Here is an 18,650-nt window from a genome sequence, read left to right as displayed (position 1 = left end):
TCAAAAGATCACAACTGATGACTGATGTACGTCTCTACTACCTTTGCCCAATCACTTACCCTAGTTACCCCTTCATCAGCACCGCTGACATGAGCAAAAACTCAAACAAACAAACAAAAAACAAAAACTTCATTTTGTTTCTTTTTTTTTTCTTTTTTAATGAATGCAATATATTTCTTAGCCACATAAACTTTGGTCAACATGTAAAACGGTTACAGACAGTTGCAAAAAAAAGTCTGAATATGCTTAACAAGTCGTCTACCAAGGTTGCCATTAAACAGACATTAACCAGATTCATTCTTTCAAGCTAACTCCATAATAATTCTGCCCTCTACAGAAGGTTTGGCTTTCTATTGTAAAGGTTACTGGTTCAGGGTCATTTACTGACAATGTGGATGTAGATGAATTAACTGCAAGCAAGATAAGAAATATTGCTTTTTTTTCCCCCATACATTCCAATTTATTCTTTTTTTTTTTGTAAAGTACATTTGCCAAAAATGAAAGTTTCAAATAAACACCAAAATAATTGCCAAAACACTTGTTGAGTGCTGTGCTTCACAAAGCGAACATTTGGCGTCAGAGACCAAGAGCCAAAGAAAAGAACAAAATAAAACTGTTCACAAAGGATCGACAGAACCAGTTGAACCAGAAGCTACAAAGCATGTTGAAATTATTTTCAAATAAATTGCGGCAGTAAAAAGTGTTACATCCTTTTTGTTGAGCTAAATTTACTAAGTGCTCATTGGCTGTACATATATGCTCTGTCTTTTAAGTGCCTTTTCCATTTGTAGTTGCTTTGCATGAACAAAAAAAAAAAAAAAAAAACAGATATGGCAACAGGTGAAGCAAAGCAAGAGATAAAACACCCTGAATCATCTCCCACATTCCCCTGCCCATCCCTCCCGTCATTCTGCCGCTCTGACTTGAATTATTCTTAAGAAACCGGTACAAAGACTGAGGCAAGAGGGGCGCATCAACCCCAGAAATAAAGAATACTCTTACAAAAAGAAAAAAAAAAAAGTCAAAAACAGTGATTAACAAGATGAAGAGAACTGAAGGCCCAGGCCACTCTTCAGCCTACTTTCACCGAACGTCAACGCTGGTTTGTGTAATGACAACATTATCAAGAGAGGAACAAGGAAACGTTAGACTGCCAGCATGACCGGTTTCAGAGGACACATGCTGGAGCGGAAACAGGGTGCAAGAACCTGAAGACACCCCTCCTCCTCCTCTCACTGCTGCCGCTGTCGTTCTTGCTCTTCCTCTTGTCGACTAGTTCTTGATCACGCCTCCGTCGCCTTCGCTTACGAAACGCTTACGCCCTCTAGTGGAGGAAAAGATAGTTTGAGAGCAGTGTTGGGAAGATTTTGGGTGACCTACAATATTATACATAGATTTTTGTTATTGTGGACAAATCTAAAGTCTGTTGACCCGAATAACAAGTTGTGGGCCAAAGGAGCCTGATACAGAATATTCCTCTGTGCCATAAAGAAGACAATTAAAAACACAAATGGATCATGGGGATTTCTGTACATGTACATGAATTACTATCGCTTAGCAACTGACAATCTTAACTGAACACTGACTACAATGGAGAGCTTCTTCTCACGCTGTTAATTATACTTGCCATTACTGGCTGGATGCTAAACCCAAGACCCAAGATAAACGTGATGCTTTAAAATCCAAAAAGGACGCAGTAAACTTTCAATCAACAGAACATTTTTTTAACAATAATTCTAGACTGTGGGCAACAAATTTGCGTTCAAATTCCTGAAATCTGCAGGAATGCTAGTCAGCTAGTTAGCTGTTAACAGCTGGTGAGCTGCTAACAATCCAACAGAGCTAACAGCTAATGGAGCTAAGCACACAGGAGAACATGAAGCATTAAACTGAAGGGCAGCTCAATGTAGAGTACTGTAAGTAAACAAATGTACTGAATTAGTTCAGCTGAGTAGACATAACAAGTACTTGAAACACTCATAATTTTAGCTGAGAACGAATGATGCTAACAAAGAAGCAACGTTTATGATATAATTATGATGCTTGCCTTGCGCACATACTAAAACATGCAGTAACACGTAGACACTAAAGATGTAGATGTGTGATACATAAAATAAGAATAAAATGCAAAAAAAATAAAAAATTCCAAGGAGGGTTCCAAGGAATCTATAAGTAAAACTAACATGTTTTCAGGTGCTTATTGATGCCAACTAACCTGGAGGGACAGGCATCCCTCAGCTGTTTGGTGATGACAGCCTCCTGGTAGCAGAGGTCCACAAAGGTCTCCATGATGGAGTGGGCATGTGGCACATCAAGGTTGATTTCAGGGAGCTCGGTATAGACACGCTGGAAGCCCTACATTGAAAACACGGTGGAACATAAACTAAAATGTCAAAACACACATGAATTTTCACTTACAATGTCTGTATTAAGCTTCAGTTAGGTTAAAAACTGGTAAACGACAAAGGCACTGACCCTGTTCATCTGATCCACAGTGATGAGGCCCGTCTTCCAGAAGGACTGCAGCAGCTTTATCATCATATGACTGGCGGTGTCTCCTTTCGACTCCAGCACCATCACCACAGCCTGAAACAATAATGATAAATAGTTTAATACATGTAAGAAAAAGCAGCGTGCAGCCATCATCTAACAATAAAAAGGCAAAGAACAGTAGAATCAACAAGTACTGATGAAAAACAACCTGACGGGGACAGCTGCTCATTTCGCCACAGGGTGGCAGCGTTTGCCATTTGCCATTAGTTTAGACCCAGAGGAGAAGCAGTTGTTTCCAAATTATGAACACATAAAAAAGGTTTCTTGTTTTAATTTGTGGTAAATTTGTTAGATGATAACAAAATCTAATGAGAAAGCCAGAAAGTCCAGCTGGGTGAGTTGTTCCGTCTGTGCTGCTCATGAACAACAACAGCAGCAGCAGCTCCGAATCAACACAGCACACTGTGTACATACAAAATATCAAAATCCAACCGGACATTTGGCAACCAACTCATCATCTGTTGTCACTTACAAAAAGGAGACGTCACAGAGAGGAACGTCCATTTTCTTTACTGAAATTAGCTCAAATACATTCATAAACCTCCCTGCGCTGAATCACAGAGCAGTGACATTTGTACGGTGGATGGACAGCTCCGTGTTTTGCAATGTGATTCGCCATTTTGGATCCATTGATCTGGACGGGGCTCTGTTCATAAAACAGAGAGCAAAAGAGAGAACATCTTTGCCAGACATACACATTGTCCTTGGCAGAAAAAAGAATTAATAGTCACCAGGAGGTTTTTTTTTAACCAGTTGTCCTCTGGAGTCGACGGGACCAAGCACCAGTAGGTGAAAAAAAAAACCAACAAAAAGTTCCCTTTCCAAATCCAATGAGGTCCTTTGATATTAGTCCTGTGCGAATTGGGCTCAAGACTGATACAACACCATCAAGTCTTAAATACCTCATAGACCAGCTCGTGGTGGAAGTGTGGGACTTCGAGGTCTCGCAGACAGCGCTCTGCCTCCTCCTTGTCTCCTGATATCAGGTACTCTTTGAGCAGAAGGTTCATCTGGAACGAGGACACACACAAAAGAAAACATTCATTCGGATTTTCTGCGTGAACACAGAACTCCTGAGCACAGCTGGAATGAAGTGCGACCTGCGACGACTGACAGTGGACGGAGTTGTTCTGCCTTAACGTCTTGTCACATGTCTGAAAAATAAACGACGAATTTCTGTGAGAACCACGCGGAGAGGCACGTCAAACCATGGACACTTTCTGTTAAAGAGGAGTGATGGTTGGAGGTATGACTATTGATGAGTTAATACTACATGAAAACACAGTTCATTTTATTTAGCACCGCAGCCATCATCGAGGAGAGAGACTATATTTGTTCTAACAGACGCTGGATTAATATGTTTGTACTCACAAGACAAGACTCACAGGGCTGAACTGAGAGTTCAGCAACACCCTGAAAATACATGTCTCCTAAAACTATTCCATCAAGCCACTGTACAGATGAAAGGGATTTACTCCAGCAATAACCTGACTTCCCTGGGAAATAAAATTGGCACACATGCCTGACGTGCCTGACAGCTGGAAGGCAGCGAGAACATTTCTTCCTCTCTTAGTCGCGGCTTCATTTGCTAGCATCGTTTGGTTATGTCACTCTCGCTGATGATCTGCACACACACACACACATCAACCATTTTGCCTCAAAATGTATTTATGGCACAATTACTCATTCTGCTTGAGATTTGAGAGGCGCTTGGTTGATGCAACAAGTTAAAAAGCCCTCAAAGCGAGACCAGCACTTGACGTGAGTCAGCTCCGGGTCTAATTCACCGAGCCGGGGGAATGTGTGGTCCTCTGAGCATTAGGGGGCGGGGACTAAAGAACACGAGGGGGCGGGATATGGTAAGGCAGGGTGGCGACGAGGGAGAGGACGAGAAAAACTGAGAGGATTAGAGGAAGCTGCAAAAGAGAGCACAACAGCAGGGCGAATCAGAAAGTCAAAAATGCCTCTTGCAGTGTTCCCCCCTGAGGCTGCACACAAGCAGGCAGGAAATCAAAACTGGACAGGAGAGCCCGTGGGTCTGAGGGTTACACAATGCTGCATGACTGACGGACCACTCTCCCATTTTTTTTAAACATTTTGCAAAAAAATTCCTTCTAGTGTTGCGTAACTTACAATTGACAAGATGTGCGCTTGAAAACTCCCACACTCGCACGCCCACATCAGAACGAATAATTCCAGTAAATCAAGATCATGGAACAATAATTATAAACAAACACAACGCATGCATGCATGCATGCCACTCTGGAAAAAAAAATACCCACAAATAAAAGTTGGTTTTTTTTGCATGGATAATCGAAAATAGTATGACTAATACAAAAATAACACCACAATAGAGATTTGGTGCCGTTTAAACATTATCAGATAAAAACACTGTCCTACAGCAGAATAGACAACATCTGTATCTGCTATTTGTCCATGTCTTTGCTCACCTGGCATGGTCACAGTGCATGCATGCATGTGTGTGTGTCTGTGTGCACATTTCTGTTAAAGTCCAGGGAGTGTATCTGTGTCAGCCCCTCCTGCGAACTCGTTTTTTTTTCGCTGTTCCCATTTCTCAGGGGAAAAGAGCGCTCTGCTGACTCAGCACCATAGCAGAGGGCTGGGCCTGCTGCTCTCTACCCAGCATGCATTCCTGCCTTCTGTTTATGTGTAGGACATTATATCAATAAAGAAGCAGAGCTTGTCAATACATACGCTCCTCTCCATCGTTTTACAAAGTGTAAGGTTCTACGCGTTTGGCCTGAGCTCACCTCTTTGACGAGATGTTTGACAGGTCTCTGGCCTCCGCCCACGCCCCACACGTTATCTAGACGAACCATCTTCCTCTTCATGGTCAGCAGCACGGCAGCGCGATCCAAAGCCACTCTGGAAAAAAAAATACCCACAAATAAAAGTTGTTTTTTTTGCACGGATAATCGAAAATAGTATGACTAATACAAAAATAACACCACAATAAAGATTTGGTGCCGTTTAAACATTATCAGATAAAAACACTGTCCTACAGCAGAATAGATGACATCTGTATCTGCTATTTGTCCATGTCTTTGCTCACCTGGCATGGTCACAGTCCACTTTGCCCTTGTAACAGTCCAGGAAAGACATGGGGAGGATGTGGTCTGCTATGGCTCTGGCAATGAACTGGCCTAACATCTGGGAGACAACAGGATCCACATCATGTACTTTTTAGTACAACGCATACAGCACTGTGACAAAATTTATACATTATGAAACTCCACTTAATACTTATTTAATAGCCGTTAACTTAAAGAACACCTTTTCCTGAATTATGCTTGAAAAACTGAACCATTAACGGAAATCTGTGGCCCTGACCGCCACCCCTGCAAAGTCTACCTGTGGAGCCTCTGGCGTGTCCAGTATGAGTTCTGGCAGCTCTTTGAGCATCTTGTCGAAGGCGCGGGCCATGTCGCTCTGTGACAGCATCTTGCCCGACAGGTCCGACAGCAGGCGGGAGGTCAGCTCCCTGTGGCTGGCCTTGCCTTCCAGGGACAGGGACACAGCCAGAGAGGAGAACTCGTACTTGTGTGGGCCCAGGTTGAGCTCCTTCAGCAGCATCTGACGGGCGGGAGGACAAAGTTGACTGTATAATACACAGAGTTTACAGAGCTATACAGGTATGGTTCATCCATCCATCCATCCAGATCAACAGGCATCGACTGGAGTGCAGCGATCGCTCACCTGGACCTCTTTTGTGTCTCCGTGTTCGAAGTACTCCTGTACAATTGGGTTGACCATCTTCTCCAGTTCCTTCTCATCTACTTCTGGCACAACTGTTGCATATACTGTGTCTCCCTGTGTGAGGGAAAAAAAACACACACTATCAGTCTAAACTGTGCACAAACAATTTGCATTACTTATTGTAGTTTGTTTTTGTTTTTTTTAAAAAAAAGGACAAGGGTGAAAAGGATTTAGTAGCCACTGCAGAGGAGGAGTGTTCAGTTGGTTGCAGTCCTCAACCCCTACAAACTGAGCTTTTCATTTGCTTCGTCTTTTCATTGTCACAGAAATTTAAGCGCTACGACTAGGGGGCAGCTTATCACCATAGTAAATGACAACTGCTGCTCTTTGCTAGCCATCCTCGGTTGTAGCTAGCTGCCGTCGGAGAGTGAGGAGTGTTTAGCAGTAAGTAAACAAAGCAAATGAGCTCGTCTTAGTTTGGTAAACAGAGAAATGTGAATTCGGAGGGCTGTAGAAGATAGCGTGATTCATTTCATGTGATGCTTTGAGTTTATTTAGTTTATTTATTGCGCTAACATAAGAGTTATCGGACCACCACCTCCTGCTGGTACGAAGTGGTTTTACGAGACAGGTTGGGGCGGGGCTAGTTCGTTAGCATGCTAACTCAATGTAGAGTAAACATAGTTTGATTTTTTTTTTAAGGTTTTAAACTGAAATTCTGTCCATATCTCACAAAACTGCTCCTTTAAATGATCGATATCCATCTCTTCTCAAAATAGCAGAAAAGCTAAAATTCACACTATCAAAGTTTTCAGGTGCGGGATAACAATTTGAGAATTATTTAACTGAGATTTCTTTGATTGTGTCTGTTGTTATCGTTCCCTTTTCTACCCTTCTGTGATAGTGTAACATGGACTTTTCTCCTTCTTTCAAACACTTGCATCATCGCCTTCATCGATTGCCAGGAATGTCAGTACAAACCTGACCAGTTAACTTTTCAGGTGTGGTTTTGGTAGACCTGGAGAACAATAGTACGCACTGACAAACTATTAATCTTCGCACAGTTTAGACCGAGAATAACTACTTTGACTTTTAACGTCCTGTCAAATGAAGAGCATAATAAGGAGTAAAATGCCTTGGCCTATTCTGAAAAGCCGAAGTTCATGTAACAGGAATACAAATATTAGTAGAAAGAAGGACTGTAGCCAAGAGTCCACAACTCTGATTCACTTCCTGTTTTCTGCTCATGTTGTATGCAGTGTCGGCGGACTGTGAGGGTGATGCAAGAGAACCAAAATCTTTTATGACCAAGCACAAGCAGACAAATGAACTTCCTGTGCAAGATCTTTGTTTTTGAATCAACGCGGAGGCCAGTTAGACTGAACACAAGGATTGGTCAAAAGGAGAGCAAGAGGGTTTTCTCAAGCAAATTTATTCTTGTCTTTTTCCCCACCGAGGACAAGGCGACCTGTACCGTACAGAAAGCCTTCTTCCCTCTCATTCTGATTCAAAGAGTACCGTCTGCACATGTTACTCTCCTGTACCACTCTGACCCAGTTCCCTGATAACATACTGACCTTTTTCCGCTACGCTCCCTCAATATCCAAGGCCAAATCACACCGGCTTCTCTGAGCCGTTCCCCAAACCATTATCACCTTCTTGCAGACAGAAGCGTAATTCCCACTCCACAAGTCGGTCAGCGCGACAGGAGACAAACAAATTTCAGCATCACTCAGAGCGTTTGTTTGATAAAGGGGTTAAAGATTGAAAACGCTGTTGATTGTGATGGGACAGAGCCATCTGGATGAATCATGTGAGTAGGCATTTTTTTTTATTTATTTATTTATTTATTTTTTATGAGCTTCGGCCAGATCATGTGGACTTTGATATGAAACACATTTCTCAATCTAATAAACAACACGGTTTAATTACAAAATTGTCTTTGATCTCATGCAAAATATTTCGTTTGTCGCAAGAGAGTAACACACTGTGTGATCCATTACAGATGCAGGAGTGCATACGCTCGCTGTCTGAGTGTGGACAGTCATTATCTTGTTCGCGGAGCAAAGCCTCGTTCATATTCAGTGCGTTTCGGCAGCAGCCTTTCAACATCAGCACGTTCGTTTGACACAAGACATAAAAGCTGTCAGCCAGTCGAAACAGCTTTGATCGGTGGGCCTCTTTGGGAACAAAAGGCTGCTGCGCACACCAGGTCAGCGCAACAACAACTGCCACAAACTAACCTCTGCTGCTGATGCTCTTTCACTGGTGGCGAAAAACAGTTGGAGCAGGTGTTTGTTTGTGCATACACAGGTTGCCGATGCACAGGTAATGCAAACACCAAAAAGAAGACCTTTCCCTTTAATGTCGAGTCGTAACTACAAATCGATTAGTTGGTTAATGGTCTGCAAGTAGTTTGCAAAAGTGAACAAAACAAGCAGTTTGAAAACGTCACCTTGGAAAAAAAATAAATAACAGACCCCATGATTAATCAATTAAATGATTAATCATATTCCTTAGCCTGAGATCAAGCCCTTTCCAAAACGAGACTTTTGGTCGACATGAGCCACAACGCCACCAGATCATATCCCAGCAGGGACGTATGTTGCGTTCAGTTTCCCCATCCCTCTCTCTCACACCTTGTTTCCTGCCATCCCTCTAATTAAGAGAAAATAGATAAATTACTCTATGAAGAGCTCAAAATCCAGACCGGTGTGCTACACTCACTCACCTGAGCAGCTTCATCATAGTTCGGGTCCCGTACATCAGGCTCCTCGACTTCATATACCATCCCAGCAGCCCCCCAAACTCCTTTACCACCTGCCCCACCTGCACACAAGCAGACAAACCACCAATCAGATTCTGAAAAACTAAAAAAAAAAAAAAAAGCAGAAAGCTGCATACACCAAACATACCTTTTTTGGGAAGGCCTCTGCCTTTGCCCGTCCTGGACTTGCGGTCATTGGTGTTGACTTTGCCCTTCGGACTGTTGGGGTCACCCCCTGCCACGTCTCCCGACTCGGAGAAGGACTCGCTGGTGGAGTTGCGGGACGAGGACTTGCGCAGGCGGCGCTTGGCTTTGGCTTTGAGCCGCGCCTCGTGGAGCGCCTTCTCCTGAGGCGTCCAGTTGCCGTTCACCTCTGCGTCATTCAGCGCGTCTTCGTCGCCGCTGTAGGCATGGTTAGGGTCTGCCAGCTTGTCGTCGAAAGAGAACATCCCTGCAGTCAGAAAATTAGAACAGATGATGTTTGTTATCATGCTGCCATACAACTGTGAAAGTCAGTGGAGACGTCATTTGTACACTATGTGGCTAAATGTTGACACAACAGCAACAGTTTCGCGGAACAAATAAAAAAGCCATCACAGACTATGTTTAGACCAAAAAGAAACGTTGTTTTGGTGTGGAGGAACCCAACTGTGTGACTCACAGCGCTGACCTCCACCCCATCCAACGCAACTGAGGTTGCGGTTGTGATGAATCAGCCGCTTTGGACCTCAACGATCCTCTTGAGGCTGAATAGGAGCAAATGCTTTTGGCCACTTTTCAATCTTACGGAAAGCCTTCCTGGAAGGATGGCAGCTTTTTCAGTCAACGGGGTGTATATGTTCAGGTGTTCACATAGTTTGGGTTAGGGGTCTGGTTTTTCCCTTGTATAACTACACTGATCAGCCACGGCATTAACAGGACTATGAGAAAGCTGATCATCTCGTTACAAAGCAGTGCTCTGCTGGGACACCTTGGGATGCCACTTGACACGCAACACTCCTCCCAACACTGGAGCAGACCATGGAGGCCACACCATGGACTAAACTTGGCTCTGACCCATCAAGACCTGGACACAGGACCTCTACGGGTGTCATGTGGTGTCTAGCAGCAGGGCGTTGGTTGGGGATGCTTAAGGTCCTGTGGGTTGGGGAGGGGTGGTACCTCCATTGGATTGGTCTTGTTCTGGCACGTCTCAAAGATGCTTGATCAGAACAGGATTTGGAGCATCTGAAGGCTGAGGCCTTGGGCTCTCTGTCATGGTCTTTGGGCCATTTCTCAGCAGGTTTTTGTGGTCTGGCCAGGACACATCGTCTTTGAGTAGTGCTCTTGTCATAAGGGGTATATTTGCTCTGCAATGTCATCTGGACTGGAGGTGCATCCAAATGAATGCCAGGAAGGTTTCCCAGCAAGACACTGTATTGTAACTACATGATCACTGTTTTCCACTTCAGTGGTTAGTCCTTTTAATGTCATGGCTGATCGATGTACATCTTTAATGTCACATGGGTGACAAGAGTAAGTATGTAAATCAAAAAAAAAAAAAAAGGAAATTCCAAATGGCTTATTTAGTCAGAAGTGTGCGGATTACTCCCAGAGATCATTTTTTCTCCATGTACAAATAAGAGTTATAATTAGTGGTCAAATAAGGACTTGGATCAATACTACATGGTTTCAATTGTCACACTAAACTGACATAAAATGAAGTAGCTGCGATGAAGGTGGACTGGTGCGTTGCCTCACATCTCCTGCACCTCGACCAAAAGGCCACACGTGAACAGACTTCAAATACTACAGCTGTCGGCCAACAACGTTCGTTGTATGTTCTGCGCCTGTGTGATAAGAATGACCCCTCTGCCGATATACAAACCGTTGTTATGACTTAGCAGCGTTTTTTTTTTAAACACCAAGTTGCCACTGGCGAAGAGGCAGGGGAGGAAAATACGGACAAACCCTGCTCAACAGGTGAAATCATAGATACTTCAGGACCTTTAAACCTTCACTCAAATGTTTATTTAAGCAAAAGTATTAACATCAAAAGATACTTGCTCATCCAGAATAGCCCATTTCATAATAATGTTTGCTATGTTTTTAGATTAAATCTTTTCACGCATTAATGTGTTGATACGTGCAGAAATATGCTGACAATCGCTGATTATCGGCCCTGATAATCGTCTACCCGCATAAAGTAGCATTAAAATGAAATACCCAAGGAAACCCAAGTACCTCAAATAATACAAATACTTTTTTACTCTAACACTGCTAATAATCTTAATTATACTTCAGATGATCCAGAGAGAGATTTTATGTCATCTACACAAGTCAATGGATTTTAAAAGTTTGCCATTTTTTCTGCTTCTGAAATAATGACAACATCCTGCGTATTACTGCTGTATGTGAAACATTCAGCGCATACCTATGATGAGACAGTGCTCATTAGTGTTCAACCTGCTTTCTGTTGTTTAGCTTTGATTATCTGCACCAACAGGTCCTCTCAGCGCATTCAGCACGACTGCACAAACCACCTCCACACGACAGCAACGCTGGTTCAAGGTGTGACAACAATGCTGTCCGACCACATGTGCTCCAGCCGCCTCTAGATGTCACGGCCACGATTTGCACGCCGAGCCAACGGTCGCACAGCACCCGCAGCATAACACAAGAAGACGGCAGCGCAAATTCACACATGCGTTCTCATGACACTCACCGGCTCTTTCAGCAAGTGTTACCAGCTGGACAAATTGGCAAGTGACTTTTAACAACAAGCTAACTTTTTCTTTTTTTCCTACTCTTCTGTAAATGTGTAGAAAACACAGTATTCAGTCATGAAACGGCTACCCGGGGAGAGACACAAACAACCCCAAGTGGGACTGGAGCGCTCCTGCAGGCATGGGAGGAGGCGGGGAGGGAGCAAAGGGGAACACATGGCGCAGAAATGCTGACACCAAATTTTTCTTGCACTCCTCCGTCTTCTCGCGATCGCTCCGCGGCGGCCGGAGCGGACCTGACTACATATGGCATGGTTGGGTCCATGAGCGGTCACATGACACAGGGCTGTCGGAGAGAGAGAGAGAGGGGAAAAGCAGGGAGGAGGAGGAGGAGGAGGAGGAGGAATGTCTGAGGGTGTAATGAATACTTGCATGGGCCCCAAATGGCAGTTTGAGGAGTTATGGCCCTATAGATTACAGGACATGCAGAAAATACACAGAGCGAGGAGAGAGGGGGGGAAAGGTTAAAAGCCATGGATAAAAACTAAAAACCTGAAAAAAATGGCTGCAGCAGTCTGTGTGTGGCAAAAGTCACAAAGAAGTGTAATTAGCATTCTTCTGGTGTAGAAGAAGAAAAGTGAATCTACTCAACAGATTTCAGACTTCTGCTCTGGAGTGCGATCAACAACTGAAAGGAAGCACCTTTGAGTAAAAGCAGGACGCCTCCCTGCATTAACCTGTCGCAGTGAGGCCAGCACCACACCCTTGGCCTTCACAATCTGTAAACAGGCAACCATGTGTCATCTCCCTCCGCTCCTCCTCTTCCCACCTAAGTAGGCCACGGTGCCAAACACACAACCGGCCAATCAGGAAGGAGAAAGAAAAAAAAAAATGGGGAGGCAGAAAAAAGTCAGGAGGTGTTTGCCAAGACAAAGAGTTGCAAAATAAGCAGAACAAAATGCAGCCAAGCTCAGCTCTTATCGTGTGCCTCCGTAACGCAGAGGTCCGCGAGGGCAGAGTTGCTTGTAGCTTCTGCGACAAACTCGCTCTGCCGTCTTTAACCCTGCACGCCCACCACAGCACACCAAAATGAACACCAAACCTCACAACGCTGTCATGATGGTTTTCAAAAACCGCCCACGCGGTTAACGAGCTTTTCAAAACACAGTCAGCTGCAGACCAGCAGAGGACCTCTGGCCTATATGCCGCGTGGGAGCTCTCCACAGTGTGTCAAGGTGTTTCGCTTCAGGTCTCCGTGCAGTAGCAGTGTTTATAAGGGAGATGGAGGTCAGTGGAGCACATTCCTCCTCAGGGCCAGGCTGTAACAGTGACTTTAAGTATGCAGTATTCATTTTTGGGGCGAATTACTTCAAATTCAGCAACATTTTTTTTTTTTTTTTTGTCTCTCACTGATTTATGAGAAGAGCTTCAAACTTAAAAGCTGGAGAAGATTCTCCGGGCTCGCTTTAATAATCGAAAGCCACGTTTCAAAAGCAAAGTAAAATTAAAAAGCATCTCGTCCAATGAATTACTTTCAAGGAGCTAAAAAGTTCCTTTGGCGTCCATCTGTCACATGCAACTGGTTTGAAAACATCCTAAGAACTCTTCCACTGTTTTAAAGTACTTACCCTCCAAACAGGGATTTTTTGAGGGGTTAAATAATGTCCCTGGAACTCAATTTAGACCCTGGTCCTTGCAAATGAAACGCAACGGTTCCCTCAGAAGGTTCCCCCTTGACCTTGGACAGGTCAGACATAGTGAAATACTCAATGTTCTCACAGATGGTCTTGTTAGCTTATGTAGGTCGTACTGAGGAGTCATTATTTAATTGAGATGATTTTATAGATAGTTAATGGAGTTGAGGATTTTGATTGTTGTCCAACTCGCACAGACTGAAGAAAGTTTACTGAAGTTTAGTTTACGTAAGGCGCGTTTCAGACACAAATCTCGACCTCAGTTGAACATCCTGGTTAGAACAAGGGTCAGCGGGGCAAAACAAAAATCTAATAACAGAGATCCTGCTCTGTCAACCCACGCACAGACCCAACTTAAGTACAAACATGTGTGGTGTCCTCCGCGGTCAAGCGAGCGTCTGCACAATGATAAAGGAACAAAACGAACACAGCCCTGCTGCATGTGGTCCTGTGGTGGTTAGCTATCAAAGGAGAACAGGGTGTGGATGGGGGGGGGTTTAACTGTCATTTCGTTTAATGAAAGGAGACTTGAGACTTAAAAACAAGCTTCAGACGCACCACCTTAACTTGCGCGCATGTGGTGATAGAGCGTTTAAATACACAAGGGTAAGATGAGCTGAGGAAGTGGCCACACATGAAACAAACAATCTCCTTTTGGCGGTTTTGCTGACTCTGCTCCTGTAGCAGCTGCAAAACAACAACACCACAGATTAAAGTCCATACAAGAGATTAGAGCCACTCGGTTCTGATAACATGTTTATTTATTCATTTATTTTCGTACAATCAGCCATCGCCCCGCACGGATGATGCACTGTAAAACACTGCTATGCACGAGAGGTTTGATCGGTTTTCCCAACTGAAGAACTTCAAGCCAGCGGACGGTGTGCGCAAACATGTTTTCATGAATGTATGTGGGAGGGAGGAGGGTTGGACAAAAAGAGGAGTGGGGGGGAGGGGGGGGGGGCGGCAGAGACTATAACATAATGTGTACTCAGCAGGCCACGAACAGATCTGGCTTGACATTTACTTCCGTGGGTTTTCTTCCACGATGCTCTTAACGCATGTATTTACCGAAGGAGTTATGCAAATGCTCTCACAGGTGGGGCTCTACACAGGCTTTAAGCATTTAAACAGGCTTCTGCACATATCGCCTGTTGATGAGAGAACAGACCTGCTCTGTGTCTCTCAGAAAATTCACCCAGGCCGAAAAGGTCATCTGTGGTGAAACGTACCTCGATAAGTCACTAAACCACGTGCAATTTCCAAGGCTTCAATCTGGCGTCCTTCGAGTCAAAATACCAAATTTGCATCTAAAAAGTTAACTTTTTTTGTAGGATTTTTGTGCTTCGCAAAGAAACGTATCATAGTCCTGACCAAAACTGTCTCAAGGCACAACTGCATGTCAAAACCATGAAACTACCCACCAGGGGCTTGTTATGTTTTGACTCGAAGCAATAAAAATAAAAGTTAATTGAAAAAAGACCCGACGATCAAGCAAATGCCACCTACTGCAACACTATGTGACTGTGAGTGATTCTGAGGAAAGACAGTTGAGTCCAATTTCCCAGGTTGTGAAACGGCAACAACCCAACGCATCCCTATTTATCTGGAAATGAGACTCAGCCCTGTGCAGACCAAGCGACCCGTCCCTGGCGTACCTCGCCACCAAACCAACGTCAGTGGGGATTTTTTCCTTTTCTCCAGACGATATTTCTTATAAATCAAGGACAATGAAGACACTATAGTTGGTGCCAAACAAAAACGAAACTCTTTGTGTCAACATGCAATGGAATAAACCCGAGTTCTGTCCCTAAGAAAAATGTTTCAGGTGCTTTACACGGGTATTTCCTTCTGCTTAATACTTCCTCTACATTTAGTTTCTAGCCCCTTTGCAGATTCAGAGTATTCAGTGTTTACAGGCTATTAACTGTGACTTGTTGCCGATCAGATGGTGCCGGTGGGACTTAGTGAGAGGGTGTTGCAGCAGGGCCAAAGTAGTACATTTCACATTAGTTTATCACAGCTACTGATAATCGGAATAATGCTGAATATCGGCTAGATAATTAGCCAGGGCAAATAATCGGTCCAACCCTAGTAAATACAACAGATTTCAAACTAAACACAACAGGGAGACGGCGTTACACACACGTCCTATCAGTAATGCAGTTAAAAATATCTGATCCCTAACAGACTGAAAGGTTTAAGTGATTCCAGTATATTTTCAGAGCAAATTTAGTTCTTATTTGGAAGTTTTTTAAGAACATTGCTGGAGAAAATAATCGTGACATGGACCTACGTTTTTCAAGACTTGTAAGGTTCACACGTTTCCCACACTGTTGAGTTCAGCGTTCAGGCTTGCCCCACAACGTATGGAGGAGCTGTTTGCCCCCTTTTTTTCCCTCGTCCAGGACAATAGAGTCTTTGACAGCGTGTGTGTGTGTGTGACCACCTCATCGACACAGACAGCTTGATCAAGCGTGGGTGACCTTCCTTGAGAAACGGGCCGGTCGAGCTCGTGCATAAAAAGCCCATCTGTGCACTGAAGCATGGGCTGGCTTTTTCTACAACAACACCACCACCACACACACACACACACAATGACATCCCAGATACCATGCGGTGTGTGTGAGTGTGTGCATGTGGCGTGCACAGATTTACCTCTGTGTCACCTCAGCTGAATCTATTGTGGGGAGTTTTGTTCCCTTTTTTTTTTTTTTAAAAACGCAAACACAATCAATGGCTTAATCCCACATGTGGGACTGACACATCAGGACAGGTTTCTAACTATACACTTGTGCCACTTATGTAAGCTTTAAATACACAACAGGGCAGAGATTATGTAAGGCTTTCCCATTGGCTCTTATAGTAGGCTATACATGTCGACGTCATCGCCAGGCTGAGAGAGAGAGAGAGAGAGAGAGAGAGAGAGAGAGAGAGAGAGAGAGAGAGAGAGAGAGAGAGAGAGAGAGAGAGACCACGTACAGAACTGAGTGTGCCGTGAGCTCCGATGTCAGTCAGGAAGAGCCACAGTGTTACGGTCTTACGCATCACCCTCCTCACAGTAAAAGACCGAGTGTATAACAAGAGAATCGATCCACTGGCGATCGCTGCTGTCTGGATCGATCGAGTTCAAATCGAACAGAAAGCATCATTTCATGCAGGAAAAGGGGCGTGTGGTGTGATCCTGGCAGCACAGAGGGCTTCATGACGGCTGACGACAAGGGGAAAGAAAAGTGGTGACACACAAGTGTGTGATTGAGGAACAATAACACCCCCAGCAGAAGAAAAATGAAGAAAAAAAACAGGAAGTAAAACAGCTCAATCTCAATCTCACTCATGCATGTACCCAAGAAGTGAACACATAGGACAAGTGTGTGTGTGTGTGTGTGTGTGTGTGTGTGTGTGTGTGTGTGTGTGTGTATAAGAATGCACTCAGCGTGCGTACACACACACACACACACACACACACACACACACACACACACAAAGGCGGAAGTAAGCGCTATGTCCTCGTCCAATCAGAAACGCGAAAGGGTTAAATGTAGGAGCAGCACAACAAACACACATCGAGCCCAAAGCTGCTAAAATGCCACAAAAAACAAATGGAGTTCGGCTCCAGGTGCAAAACCAGGCGTCTGTCCGCGCGCACCGAGTGTTGCTCCAGTGCTCGATGTGTGTGTGTGCGCGTGCATGTGCATGTGCATGTGTGTTTTTTAGCAGAGCACATGGTGGAGCATGGTTAGCTCTGCAGCCCATCCCATGCAGGGACAATGGATCCTGTAGAGAGCGCACGCCAGCAGGCCCAGCGGCGGCTCCGTGACACTCCACACCGATGCGGGCTGCACAAAGCGTGAAGGCCGAGTTCAGTCACTCACCGTCGGCTTGTGGCGCGGTGGACCACGTCTCCACTTCGGTCGCCATGGCTCTCTGCTCCCCCTTTCTCTCTCTCTCTCCTCCGACGGCTCGAATAAAAAAAAAACTCACAGTGCGCTCCTCCTTTTCCAGCAACAAATCCCCCCCAGAAAAAAAACACTGCAAGTCGTCAAACGTCTGCAGAACGAGATGTTCAGAGATCTTTGGACAAAAAAAACAACAGGAGTCCTCACTCGTGTTTTTATCGTGCGGCTGAAGAAAACACACACACACACACGCAAATAATGCTCAGGTTGAACTACAAAGAGAGCAGAAATGCTAAGTGGAGGAGACAAACGCGAAAAGGAAAAGAAAAAAGAAAAGGTTTCACGCTCCTCTCCGCGTGGACGGCCGGGAGAGAGTCGAGGCTGAGGAGAGACAGCAGGTTAACTGGTCGGAGGGAGCATGTCAAACAAACAGCGCTGCAAGATAAACAAAAGTCTGTTTTTAACTTTGCAAGAAGCGATCCGAGTCACGTGGGGGCGAAACACGGACGGGGACTGGTTGGAAGAGGGGGGTGGGTGCTGGTCCCTCTCGGCCAATCACGGAGCAGGATAAACCTGTCTGCTGTAGAGTGAAAAATACCCTCAAAATGTGGAGCTCCTCTGTTTGAATGACCTCATTGATGGTCCGATATGTTTGCTTTTACACAGCATAATGCCAGTTTATGTCCCCGAACATAACCTTTCATTAATTATTGATTGGTGGAGCTGAATGGAAAAAAAAACCTGCTGTTGTTGTTCATCCACCTTGCTTTTTCTCTGAGCATCAGTGCTTTCTTTGGCAAACATGACCCCTAAAAATATCCCCCCCTTATATTTAGGGCTAAATTTGCTATACATTTGAAAACCTTGCAATCCTCATTGAAGTATTTTTGTCATCCAGAGTCTCACCACCAGGTGGCGCTGAAAACACGTGCAGCTGAGCAGCATCCAGGTGGTAACTGAGCAGCATCAGCCAACTCTTTATACTGGGAAAACAAAAACAACAACAAAAAAAACATTATGGAAGCTGGTTGGGAAGGTTTAGTCTAAAAGGTCTGCAGAAAGTTTACTCCAGGCCAGGTATAAATGGTGGGATTTGAACAGAACTCGCAAACTTCACTCGAATTCGTGACGTTCTGTGAGTGAATTCCGGACATTTGAATTCAGATATGCCACTGAATGCACCAAAAACAATGTTGAAAATACATATGGGCAGTAATTAATTCACAAAATGTGGCATAAATTAAAATTTGTGTTCATTTGCGTCTGTATTTCTTTTAATTGTGAAAATTTTCCCCCAATTTATTTACTTTCCAGT

At 44.3% G+C, this 18,650-nt stretch overlaps 1 protein-coding gene across 2 annotated transcripts; it reads right to left on the bottom strand.

Moving 5' to 3' along the window:
* Positions 1–132: 132 nt before the first annotated feature.
* Positions 133–17,785, bottom strand: pdcd4a (programmed cell death 4a). 2 transcript variants are annotated; one of them, XM_037103647.1, is made up of 11 exons: positions 17,312–17,785; positions 9,186–9,488; positions 9,002–9,099; positions 6,271–6,384; positions 5,926–6,147; positions 5,627–5,724; positions 5,325–5,439; positions 3,456–3,563; positions 2,476–2,586; positions 2,216–2,355; positions 133–1,324 (listed from the first exon to the last, which is right to left on the bottom strand). In XM_037103647.1, the coding sequence occupies exons 1-11, from the start codon at positions 17,355–17,357 to the stop codon at positions 1,273–1,275; spliced, it is 1,407 nt and encodes a 468-aa protein (XP_036959542.1). In that variant the 5' UTR covers positions 17,358–17,785; the 3' UTR covers positions 133–1,272. The 2 variants fall into 2 exon arrangements, with proteins under 2 accessions (XP_036959542.1, XP_036959551.1); XM_037103656.1 differs by lacking the exon at positions 17,312–17,785 and adding an exon at positions 11,742–11,883.
* Positions 17,786–18,650: the final 865 nt, after the last annotated feature.

The sequence above is a fragment of the Acanthopagrus latus genome, chromosome 1, assembly GCF_904848185.1.
Source record: "Acanthopagrus latus isolate v.2019 chromosome 1, fAcaLat1.1, whole genome shotgun sequence".
Taxonomy (NCBI): Eukaryota; Metazoa; Chordata; class Actinopteri; order Spariformes; family Sparidae; genus Acanthopagrus; species Acanthopagrus latus.
Note: the sequence above shows the minus strand (reverse complement) of the source record. Positions and strands in the feature narration are given on the sequence as shown.

Excerpts from the sequence above, each read along its gene's own strand:
- pdcd4a (XM_037103647.1), bottom strand. The coding sequence starts at position 17,357 with ATGGCGACCGAAGTGGAGACGTGGTCCACCGCGCCACAAGCCGACG. Across the intron at positions 6,148-6,270 it reads GAGACACAAAAGAGGTCCAG|ATGCTGCTGAAGGAGCTCAA; the intron begins GTGAGCGATCGC and ends CCCGCCCGTCAG. Across the intron at positions 1,325-2,215 it reads AGGGATGCCTGTCCCTCCAG|AGGGCGTAAGCGTTTCGTAA; the intron begins GTTAGTTGGCAT and ends TTCCTCCACTAG.